The 12506-nt window shown below is 51.1% G+C and overlaps 1 protein-coding gene across 1 annotated transcript; it reads left to right on the top strand.

Annotated features, from left to right (window-relative positions):
* Positions 1-594: 594 nt before the first annotated feature.
* Positions 595-5141, top strand: SPRY4 (sprouty RTK signaling antagonist 4). Its single transcript, XM_089909428.1, has one exon. The coding sequence runs from the start codon at positions 744-746 to the stop codon at positions 1641-1643; it is 900 nt and encodes a 299-aa protein (XP_089765554.1). The 5' UTR covers positions 595-743; the 3' UTR covers positions 1644-5141.
* Positions 5142-12506: the final 7365 nt, after the last annotated feature.

Genomic DNA, 12506 nt, shown 5'->3' with positions numbered 1-12506 from the left:
GCTCAGGAAATCTAAACTATTGCTCTCTGGGATGGTGATAAATTAGAGTATGTGCTGTGTGTCAGGCAAAATGCTAGGTCCTAGATATGCATTTTCTCATTTAGTCCTCACAAGAACCCATTTTACAGATGAAAATACTAAGGCATAGAGGTTAAAGAACCTCATTCACAGTAACGCTGCTAGGCAGAGGTGAGAATTTGAACTTGGATCTGATTCCGGAACCTGTGTTTATAACTGCTAAGCTGTATCTGTCTTAAATCAGGAGCATGTTTCATGGGGGTTATAAGAATGAACTCGGACGGCACAGCTTTGAGCCCTAGTTCTGCTACTGATGGTTTTGTGTGACTGTGGACAAGTTACTTTGAACATTAGTTTCCTGTAACTAGAAAAGGGATAATAATAGTAGTTACATTTTAGGTTTATTGTGAAGAGTCAATGACGTAATAAATATGGTGCTTAGAAGAGTCCCTGGCACATAGTAAGTACTAAATAAGTTATTTCTGCCACTTAACTATTGTTGTTGTTGCTGTCATTATTACTCATCTAAGCCATAATGCTGGAGAGTCTACCAAAGGAATTCCAGTTCCCATTTCATTTGGGCTCCCAAGGACCTGACGGGGGTGGGGGTGGTGGGGGGTGTTAACAGGCCACATACTGATGCCTGGAATCCATTCTCTCTTCCGCCCCCGACTCCAGGGCCCCTAGAAGCCTGCTTCTCTGCACAGCCCAGGACCTCTGGCCCCATGGAGCCCCCGATCCCACAGAGCGTCCCCTTGACTCCCAGCTCAGTCATGGTCCAGCCCCTTCTGGACAGCCGTATGGCCCACGGCCGGCTCCAGCACCCCCTCACCATTCTCCCCATCGACCAGATGAAGACCAGCCACGTGGAGAACGACTACATCGACAATCCTGGCCTGGCACCCCCCACCGGCCCCAAGCGGACCCGGGGTGCAGCCCCAGAGCTGGCCCTGACACCCGCCCGCTGTGACCAGGACATCACCCACCACTGGATCTCCTTCAGCGGGCGCCCCAGCTCTGTGAGCAGCAGCAGCAGTACGTCCTCTGACCAGCGCCTCCTAGACCACATGGCCCCCCCGCCCGTGGCTGACCAGGCCTCCCCGAGGGCCGTGCGCATCCAGCCCAAGGCCATCCACTGCAAGCCACTGGACCTCAAGGGCCCGGCCGTCCCCCCAGAGCTGGACAAGCACTTCTTGCTGTGCGAGGCCTGCGGGAAGTGTAAGTGCAAGGAGTGCGCGTCCCCCCGGACGTTGCCCTCCTGCTGGGTCTGCAACCAGGAGTGCCTGTGCTCCGCCCAGACGCTGGTCAACTATGGCACCTGCATGTGCCTGGTGCAGGGCGTCTTCTACCACTGCACCAACGAGGACGATGAGGGCTCCTGCGCCGACCACCCCTGCTCCTGCTCGCACTCAAACTGCTGCGCCCGCTGGTCCTTCATGGGCGCCCTCTCCCTGGTGCTGCCCTGCCTGCTCTGCTACCTGCCCGCCACCGGCTGCGTGAAGCTGGCGCAGCGCGGCTATGACCGCCTGCGCCGCCCAGGATGCCGCTGCAAGCACACGAACAGCGTCATCTGCAAGGCAGCCGCCGGGGACGCCAAGGCCAGCAGACCCGACAAGCCTTTCTGACACCTGGGGTCAAGTCCCGGCGCTTCCCCCTGGAAACTTGGTTCCCTTCTCACACCTGAGAGGGGGCCACCACAGCGAGGCCAGAGGTTTTAGCATCCTCAGGCTGACCCTGCCAGTCTGCCCACTCCCTACCCCCAGCTTCTGAAGAAACAGAGACCACAATCGCTCATCCTTCTCTTCCCCAAAAGGATGAAGAAGCACTTTGGGTTTTTTTGGTTTTTTTTTTCAGGGTCCTGGAACTTGTATGAAACAGATAGTGGCAGGGGCGTGGTGTGGTTTGGGGGCGATTTTTCTTTTTCAGAAGATGGAACACAGATGTGGACACATATCCGGAAGTTGCAGCTGCTTGAATGCCTTCCCAGCCCTCCTCCTCCCTCCCTCTCTCCCCGCTCTTCTGCATTCTCTCTGGCTGCCTGGGAGGAATCGGTAACTGAGCGGCCAGGGGACCTTGGAAGAAGACCCTTGGAGTTTTGCCGTCTATACCTTCTTCTCCCAGCCTCTACCCCGGTTTGCCCCGACATCTTGGGGAAGGTGTAGACCCTGGCGATCCCTGTTGTATATACTTGGGAGCCCCCTTGTTCCTCGCTCTGCCCGGAGCCACGGATGGATCTAGGAACCACTGCACAGTACCTTTTCTCCCTTCCAGCTTCCTCACTAACTCTTGGGGGTGTTCCACTCATAAAACCGTCCTTCGGCTCTTACTGGGTCACAGACTCACCCGCCCGCTACGTGTCCCAAGTTCTCTCTACCCAGATCTTTTCCAGAAACTTTATGGGTAGAGAAGGCCAGGGCGGCAAATTCGAGACCAAATAGCATTTTGCCAATGAGTCTGAGGCTGTGGTCTCTGGATCCAGTCATTATGTTTTTATAGAAGCATTAAACCAGATGCTAACGGTGTTCTAAGAAATAATAGTAAAACACTTGCTTCCTTTTGGGCCACCCCCAGGAAGGGCTGATTTCAAAATCTGGGGGGCGAGCAACCTCAAGGAACACAATCCCCCTCCCCACCAAGAAGAGGATTTTAACAGCAAAGAAGAGAGGCAGCACCTCCCATTGGCAGAGTGAGAGTTGAGGCGAGCTGGGTGTGGGTTTCTTCTCTCTTGATTCTGCTGCTTGCTGTCATAGCCTTTTGTGTACAGTGTCTGTATCTTTAATGTAAATAGATGATGAAAAAAGAGTCTATTTTAGTGTTAGGAAGCCCTGGCGGGGGAGTCAGAAGAATGCGGGTGGGGGAAAGATTCTCCGGGGGCTTCTTGGGATTGAGCCCTGCTTCTGTGCGTGGCTACAATGAGCCCCTCCCAACAGCCCCCAAAGACGTAGCAACTCTTTCTCTCAAGGTGCTAAAGGACTCAGAAAGTGCAGCTCGTCCGGTGGGTAGGTACTTGTTGCATGCAAAAGCTGTAGTGTGTCCGGTCCTTCCTCCCTAGCTATTGTGCGGGGTTTTTGCTTAGTGTGGTAATTTGTGCCTCCCTCTCTTCCCCCCATGAGAGAAAGTAGTCTGGGTCAGAAAAGCTACCCCAGGTGATATCGGAAGTGCACTAGGCACAGCGTTTGTAGCATTTCCAGTTTGTTCTGTAGGAACAGAACAGCCTCCAGGAAGGAGGCAAGGAGGCAGGTAGCTGCGATGGTCATGCACCCAGTGCTTCTCAAGGACTTTTTTTTTTTTTTCCTTCTTGAAGACTAGTAGTAACATCTTATGATTTAGAATAAGTTAATTGTAACCGTAGGTATTTATTGACTGGTGGAAAGGAGGGGAGGGTCTTATTATTTTAGGCTTTATTTATATAACATATGCTGGCTTGTAAAAGGCAAATATGAAATACTGCATCTGCGTTTTCTAAGGCTGATTCCTGTAGCTACCTTTGCCACAGTCGTGATGGATGTATGGATGTTCTTGCACAAATCAGAGGGAATGGTAGAAAAAACACATTCAGCCAACCACTTATCCTAATTGAATGTATCAGATGTGTACTGAAGGGACTGGAGATGTTTTCTCAGAACAGGTGTGCAGAGGTTACCCCAAAAAAGAGGGCACACGTCCTCGCTTGGTGAGACCTCAGAACTTTTCCCAAAGCCCCTCCCTCAAATGTCTCCATGGGAAACTTGACCCAGTGGCAAGTTGCACTTTGGTGATCTTTGGAGTTCTACACGCACATTCTGTGGAGAATTGACTTACATGAGCTGTGCACACACACACACACATACATACATACATACATACATACATACATACATACATACATATACCCCTACCCCACCGTCTCTACATAGACCCTGTTACCTGGCAAACAGCCTCCTGAACCCTGACTTTTTGTGTATATAGTTATAAACATGGATTTTTCTGGGTTTTGGCTTTCTTTTTTCCCTTCCCCCTGTTTTGGCTTGTTCTTTTTGGTTTGCATCTAGCCTGCTAGATGGATGTCTGCAGAACTCTGTCCTGTGTGCTCAGCTTCGGTTCACCCAGCTTTGTTGCATAGCTATCCCTCAGCATGTTTTCCTTGGCAAAAAGAAAAAATAAAACTGGCTTGCCCGTGGCCCCCGGGGGCCAGTCAAGGGCCACTGAGGGACCAAGCTCTCAGAAACACGACACATTTCTGTGGCTGCTTCTGGCTGGTTGCGTGTCCTGTCACCAGTGGCCTGCTTGGCTGGATTATGCCTCATGTTGACCTTTTTTTGAAAAGTGCCAGCTGCTTCCCACTTCTTTTCAACCTGGGGTGGCTGGTGGTTCTGCCTGGAACCGGGGGTGGGATCCACAAACCTGGGTCCAGGATGCTTGTCCTAAGGGGCCAAGGCTGCTTCCCCTCAAGGGTGGGTTTGTGAAGGCCCAACACTCCAGCCGGCACCCTGGGAACTGGGTCTAGGAGAGCCCAGCCCTCGCAGGTAGACGGGGTACAACCAAGGCTCCTGAAGGTCCATGGCTGGGAGGAGTCAAGACCAGTTCCCTGCTATTGATATGGGCCCCTCACAGCGGACCGAGATGGAAGACCATCACGTGATGGCATCTGGTTCTTTACGCGTTCTGGAGTCTGCGTGCATCCCTGTTGGGCATCGAGCGAGGCCCAGTTAGATTATGATGAGTCCAAGTGTGGAAAGTGCGGGCTGGGACCAGCATCCACATCCCGTCACCTTCATGGTCTCTGTGCTGCCCCAGGGGATGTCCGGTGGGGTGTAGGCAGCACGACTTGGCACCGCGCAAGTCACCAGGGCATCCCGCAAGCTTCACTGACCTTCTGGTTCATGCCTTCGGTGAGCATTTTCATGCCCTCTGCTTACTGTGACAGGTGACGACAAATCTCGCGCTGCCCTGTTTTGCTGTGGGTAACTGTGTGGTGTCTTATCCTGCTTTCTCACTGCCCCACGGTTTGGTTTCATGTTACAAACAGAAAAGCTGTTCAAGGGTCCCACCCTGGCACATCTTCCCTCTTCACTGTAACCCCTTCTCACCCCACATCAAAAGTTACCACAGAAGGTTTCCTTTGTATAGAATATTTATTTTGAAGCTCTATTTTAATAGTATTTATTTTAGAAAGTCTACTATTGTAAGAGTTCTTCTGTTTGTGAAGAAAAAGCAAGTTAAAAACTGAATGTACTGATCTAGAAAGTATATATAAATATATATTGTTAAATATGCACAGGGCTGCCGTTTCTCTGTGTGTCTTGTGTGTCCGCACTCCCAACATCACCCAGCAAGGCGGCACGTTTGTCAAAGAACAGATGGAAGCGAGTAGCCAAGCTCTGGCAGACAAGGAGGCAGGGGGAGAGGGCTCCTGGCCCTTGTCCTGCCTCTAGGATGACCTGAGAGTCGGTGGAGGAAACCTTCACTTTCTTATGAAGCTGAATCCTGCCAGGTGCTAAGTCCTCCGGCAAGCCCTCCCCTACACGAGGTTGCACTGATAACAGATGGACAGCAAAACTGGGAAGTGGGAGAGGTTCATCTGACCTGCCCAGCTGACAATTCTGCAACTCTCCTTTTAGCCTTGGTGCCCCCAAGCAGATTTGCATGTACCTACACCTACAGGCTTACAGAAGGCAAACACAAAAGCCCTTGGCAGCTTCCTTATTTTCACTAGATTGGTGCATACTGCACAAAACCCGTCCCCTCTGACCTCTAAAGACTTGGATCTATTACATGACTTGCCTCTGCCTTTCCAGTGCACCTTCCATCTATCTATCCCTCTATCTCCCCACCACGCAGCCACTTCTCAGATGATCTACTTTCGATTCATATGCCAATCACAAGGAACGTTTGACTTTTATGTGAACACATACCTCTTGTTTGCTGAAAGAGGAATTGAGAAATAGACATTTTTCTGTTACCAGTAAGTGGGGTCTGACAGCCAGCAATGGTGGGGGGAAGGGGCTAGAGGGAGAGGTGAGATCAGGAGCCCTGGGTCCAGCTCTGGTTTTCTCTGGGGTCACCAGTTATGGTGTCTTCCAAGTCGTCGTGAAAGCCTCAGGGTCCTCTTCGAGACCTCCAAACCCATTGCATTCCAAGGATTCCCTGGTCACCGTCCAAGAAGGCACAAAAGATGTCCTGCCTCATTGTGGTCTTGTCTGCTCCTTGGCCGACCTTGTGGCCTGTCCCACTCCTGCATGATGGCATCTCCCTTCACTGACAAGGTAAGCAACTGACACGTGGAGGTGGTTTTTTTTTTTTTCCTTGGCTCAGTCCCAGATACTGTACCAGGCTTTACGTCTGGGTGTCCTGATAGGTGGGGACATGGGTCAGGCCTGCCCCTGGTTTTACTTTTTTTCTACTGCTTAGACTCACCCAAATACTCTTGAGGAAATGGGAGCTAAACAAATGGGAGCTTGCTTTTTAAAATACAGCGTCCAGAGAAAAAGTTCCACATGTGCCTCCACTGTCTGTCTGTCTTTGACCGGCCCTGTTCCTCTTTGTTCCCAGTTATGAAATGACTTGGGTGGCTTAGCATGTAGTGAATGGTTCCTTTTTGCCAGGCACCGAACACACTTGGCCGAAAACCATTGTTAGTTACCTCTTAGGGATGCAGAAATTGAGGGTTAGGAGAAGGTGTTACATGCCTGCTAGTTACATGGTTGAACGGTAGACGGGAAGATGGAAAGTTGAAGGTTTAGCAACCTAATTTGGGGAAGAAGCACGGGATGGAATAAAAAGACTACCCAGTGATAGAATTTAAAAAAAAAAAAAAGAGGGAAGAATTTCAACCCTCTCCACACCCATAACCACACACCTCCTATGAGGGCACCACAAGCCTGACGCACATTCAACAGAAGAGTGGGGGCAAGCTGTGGGGAGGTCCCAACTCTGACGGCAGACAACCAGAATCCCTTGGGCAACTTTGTCATCAGGCCAGGAGGCCCCCAGCCCCTCCTGCAGCTCCCCAGCTGGCCCCTGCACCCTGCTGACTCTGTACCTTGAAATGAGCTCAACTTCCCAAACTTCGTTTGTGAGCTCATCGAATGCACCCCGGCAGACAGCTCCGTGATGGAGGTGTGTGCCAGATGAAAGCTGAGAGGACATTTTTAAGAGTCTTAAGTTTATTCATCGGAACTTTAATAAAACAATATGTCCATGGCCTGGGGCAGGTATAATTTTCATAATTTATGGGTCTCTGAGACAGGAAGAGAGCTCAGGGTTTTATTGTGTTTTGCACGATAAACGGCATTCCAATTGTCTACATGATGTTCCTTAAGGACTGTTGTCTGGCAGGAACACAGGCCTTCTGGAGCCCACCTGGGCCTCAAGGCCTGAGGCAAGGGATAATTATGAATACATCTGTATCTTTTAAGCAGGAGATGATTGAAAAACTCCCTAGTTTCCTTCTATCATTAGAAGACACTTCCTATGCCGACACCTATATTAACATTTAACTGTTGCAAGGGTTGGAACCCTCCCTGCTCCCTTCCTCCCCCACCTTCTTTCTCCCTTGGGTCTGGCCTCTTTCTTTCCTGTACCTGAAGAGACTATGCAACCAGCCTCCTGACTGACTCCACTCCCGTTGGACGTGGTGAGGGAGGGAGTTGCTTCGGACTCTGAACAGAAAATCCACCAGTGACAAAGCAAGAGAAGAGCTTCAGGTGATTCTCTATTGGAGTCAGTAGTTGGAATACCTGCGGTATTCTAGAAGCCTTCACAGAGTAACAGAGGTCAAGTGGCCTTAGAAAACCACCACAAAAGCTACTGCTTCTGAGCAAAGACACTGCATTAGCGTTTACAGTCTTGAAAACAATCAAATTAGGTTGATATAATCAGTCTCATTTTATAGAGGAGAACCCCCCCCCAGGCTCAGAGAGGGTAAGTCACTCACCCAAGGCCACACAGCTGAGACATGGTGGACCTTCCTCCACAGCCTGTGCACTGCATGCTAAAGTCCTATTCTAACTTTCAGACCCGATCCAAAGATCACCTCCCCTGGGATGCCCCCTAGTGCTTCTGTAGAAGTCAGTGATAGTAGGTGATCTTTAAACAAGAATACATAGACTGATTGGGATGGGACTGGAACCTGGGTATAAGCACCCCTTCACAGCACCCCATATGAAATATTGCGGCCCCATCCTCAAACTGATCTCAGGAAGGATGCTGCGTTACCACATGACATTGTAACAACCCTCCCTACTTTGCTCTTGGCCAGCCTTCCTCATTTCCTCTGCAATTAAAAGAGGAACTGCTTCCCCAGACCTGTGGAATTATTTGGGCTGTGGTGGCCAGAGACAAGAAGCTTAACAGGGGAGAGGGGGAGCTTAACCCAGCTAATTCAGAAGTGTAGTCTGGTGGCTTGTGGGTGTGTGGGGTGGCAGAACTGCTCCGGGAGAGACGCACACACAGGGTTTAAGGGAGAAGGTCCCCCTCTGGGCTTCCAGGGGCAAAGTACAAAGAGGGCACAGACCAGGGCCACAGCAGCCCGGGTGGAGTGGAAGGCAGCAGGGCTAGGGTCTGGGGACCCCCATGTTTATAAACTGAGTTCCTCCCAACCCCCCAGGCTACTGCTTGACCAGTTTCCAGGCAGTGCTCCAGCCAGCCCTGGATTACCAAGGCTCTCTGAGGTGCCGGATCTAATCGGATTAAAGAACTAGTGTCCATCCAGATGGAGCCGTTTCCCAGAGAGGGGGCACAGCCAGGGCCTTGGGCCTCACTGAGAAGTGACTGCCACTTCCGCAGGCCTCTCCTCTTAGGGCCATGTGCTGGGAAGAGCAACTGAGCCTTATGGTCCCAATGCCCAGGGCCCTGCTCTGCCACCTGCTCTAGTGTGACCTCGGGAGGGTCACTGCCCTTCTAACAGCAGTTGGAGGATTCGACAATGGCTGTGTGCAGCCCTGATAAACGTTGTTAACAATATCTCAGAGGTGAAAATATGTCTCATAGGACGGCGGAGAATAGAAGAACTCAGTCTCCTTTCCTCTTAGCCTCAGTTTCTCCGTCTTTAGCCTGGAAGTGTGGACCATGTAGGCAGGAGACCACAGACTACAGCCCACAGTGTTTTCAAAAACTGTTGGTTGTTCTTTGAAAATGAAGAGGTTTCCAAGCCTAGATCTAAAACTTCTCATGAAAAATAAAAAGCGCTGGCAGGGGACTTCCCTGGTGGCGCAGTGGTTAAGAATCTTCCTGCCAATGCAGGGGACATGGGTTCAAGCCCTGGTCGGGGAAGATCCCACATGCCGCGGAGCAACTAAGCCCGTGCGCCACAACTACTGAGCCCGCGCTCTAGAGCTCTCGAGCCACAACTACTGAGGCTGTGTGCCACAACTATTGAAGCCCGCGCACCTAGAGCCGTGCTCTGCACGCAACAAGAGAAGCCACCGCGTGAGAAGCCCGCGCGCCGCAACGAAGAGTAGCCCCCGCTCGCCGCAACTAGAGAAAGCCCACGCACAGCCACAAAGGCCCAACACAGCCACAAAAAGTAAATAATAAATTAATTAATTTAAAAAAAAGCGCTGGCTGCTCTGGGCTCCCCATTGCAGCAAATGGTCAGAGTTGAAAGGCAACTAACGGGCTTTTGCTAACAGGGCAGGGTCCCCTCACTCTCACATAGTATCCCCCGCACCCCACTTCACTGCCCGAGTCCCCTGGGCTGAGCGCCAGCTGGCATTGATCATGGTGTTTGTACCTTGATGTCCCTTAGCCCAGTCTGCTTCTCTTTTTTACATCACCTGCCTGCTCTCTGCTCCTGACACCAGCTGGTGTCAAGTCTGACTGGTCTCCTTGGGCAGTTAAACCCGAAACAAGATGTCCCAACCCCCATCTAGAGGGCTTCCTAAGGATGCCCACCCTGTAGGCATGTCACTCAGGCACAGGTGCCAGAATCATAATCCCAGAGAGGACATCTGAGGTCATGGAAGCCGGTGCTTCTTAGCCTAGGATTTGGGGGTAGGGGGGCGGGGTAGAGGGAGCCCTTTGACACTGTAGATAAATTTCTGCGTGTTTGTGCTTTTTGTCTGAGAGACACTTTCCAGATTCTCAGAGGGGTATGTGACCCATCCAAATGTGAAGAATCACTGGTCCAATCCACTCACCTCCATCATATGGACGGGGAGGTGAGGCCCTGAAAGCAGCTTGTCCAAGTCACGCAATGGGTTGGCTGCAACGCCAAGAAGAGGAGCCAGGCTTTCTGTCTCTCTAGGAAACTGTGGTTTTCAAGCACTTGTGAGCCAATCTAGTGTCTCCTACCAAAAATTCCCCAAAAGTGACATCAACAGTAATGATGCTACCAGCACCCCCCTCCACCCTCAGTCTCGCCCTGGTCCTCTCTGACCTTTACTGGTCTCCTTCCTGCCCTCCTGCAACATGCTGTGATGACCTGTTCACACCTGTCTGTTCACAGCCTGTCTGTTCCCCCTAGAGATGAGCCCTTGTTCTGAGGCTTCTTGTTCATGATTTCAGGGCTGCCTGGCCTTTGTCACGGCGCATATAGAAGCTTTCCACGGCGGTAAACCCGCAGGTCACTTGCCAGTGACGGGCAGCACTCCAGGGTCCGGGCCTCTGTCCTCTCCCAGCCACACCCACTGCCCTGAGCATGGGGATCAGTATTTCCATATACACCACGCCCCTTGGGAAGCTTCCAGCACAGCATCTGGCACGTGAGTGGCAGTCAATAAATATTTGTTAAACGTGTTAATTAATTAATGATATACCGAGAGGAGAGTCAAAGGGGAAGGGACAAGTGGCCTCAGACTTTATTTCTGTTCCTAAAGCTAGCCATGTGAGAGGATGTTGGGTTTCCACCACATAATCAGAATGATGTAAACAATAGGACCAGCTTCTGCCTCGTGTGACTAGCACTTGAGTATTTAAAGCCTGGTGCCAACCGAGTGCTTTTGATCCATTATTTCCTTTCATCCTCGCTCGGTGGCTGTACCTATTTTACAGATGAAGAAACCGAGGCTCTAGATGGTGAAGTCATATGCCCAAGGTCACACAAGCCTGACTACAGAGCCTCTGCTTTCCTACCTGTGCTCCCACCCCTGGACACTGGGAAGAGGCAAAGCAAGGTGTCTGGCCAGCCAATTATGGGGATGGCTGATGTGTGGGAAGAGGCCTGAGCCCTGGCTACAGACGAGGAAGACCTGGCTGCATTGCTGTAGAAGCACTCGTGAAATGCAAAGATCTTGGGGGCCAGTAGTATGCAGACCTGAATCTGGCAAATTCCCAGCCCTCTGCTCCCTTCACCACTTGCCTGTGACAGAACATCCCCAAGGAGGAAAAAAGGAAGTCAGTTTAGGAACATATGTTATTTGGTTCTCCTGGCCCTCCTAGAAGAGGTGTGCTTACCAGAAGCATTAATTAAGGGTCAGTACTGAATAGTCACCACTCAGACCCGGCCAACATGAGAGCTATTACCGATCAGCTTCAGGGAAAAAAATCAGCGTGGTATTTCATTTTTAAAAATAATTTAAAAAGTCAAATTATAACAGGAATGTTGCAAAAAAGAAAACAACAGGGGAAAAAAAAAAACCACTCCCCACCATATTCCCAGCCTCAGTTTAACATTTTGCTGTATACCATTCGTTCATTTAACAAATAGTGAGCGTCTACTATGTGCAAGGGACTGTGCTTCCGCCTTTAAAGCCATACATGGGATCACACTGCACAAAGCTGTTCCTGCAAAATGCTTTTTTCACGCAACAACACACCTGGACTTTCTTCCATACCTCCGTCACTCCACTTTCTCCTTTCTAATAGCTGGTGCTGCGTGTTATTTTGTGTTATGCCTCATAGGCTCCTCTTCCCACCTCCCCTTTGATATGCTCTGCTCTCCACACCGAGCCACCAACCTCAGCTAAACCACACTAGACACACCCTCTGCTCACCCTGCCCAAGGAGATTATTGGTCAAAAACAGGAGCCTCGGGGCTTCCCTGGTGGCGCAGTGGTTGAGAGTCCGCCTGGCGATGCAGGGGACACGGGTTCGTGCCCCGGTCCGGGAGGATCCCACATGCCGTGGAGCGTCTGGGCCCGTGAGCCATGGCCGCTGAGCCTGCGCATCCGGAGCCTGTGCTCCACAACGGGAGAGGCCACAACAGTGAGAGGCCCGCATACCACAAAAAAAACCACAAAAAACAAAAAAAACAGGAGCCTCGCTGGGCCGTGACTGTGTGTGTGATGGGGCAAGGTGGGTGGCAGGGCTGCACACAGGGCAGCCCACTGGGGCCATCACTGGGGGACACAGGAAAGTCCTCTCTCCCCAGAACTGCCAAGTGAAACATCTCTGACATAGGGCAAAATCCTAGGTAGTGCAGCATTCACCTTAAAGATGACCATGAAAATAAACAGGAGGGAACAGGAGGGAAGGTGAAAGGCAGTTGTCTTTAAGATACACAGCTTTCACTGGGCTGGCAGCTCCAGGTCTGCACTACTTAGAGATGTGTATTCCACAGTGACCATTGT

The sequence above is a fragment of the Delphinapterus leucas genome, chromosome 3, assembly GCF_059928025.1.
Source record: "Delphinapterus leucas isolate spDelLeu-1000000601 "Yukka" chromosome 3, BTC_Dleu_Yukka2, whole genome shotgun sequence".
Taxonomy (NCBI): domain Eukaryota; kingdom Metazoa; phylum Chordata; class Mammalia; order Artiodactyla; family Monodontidae; genus Delphinapterus; species Delphinapterus leucas.
This window is presented reverse-complemented; position numbering and strand designations above follow the sequence as displayed.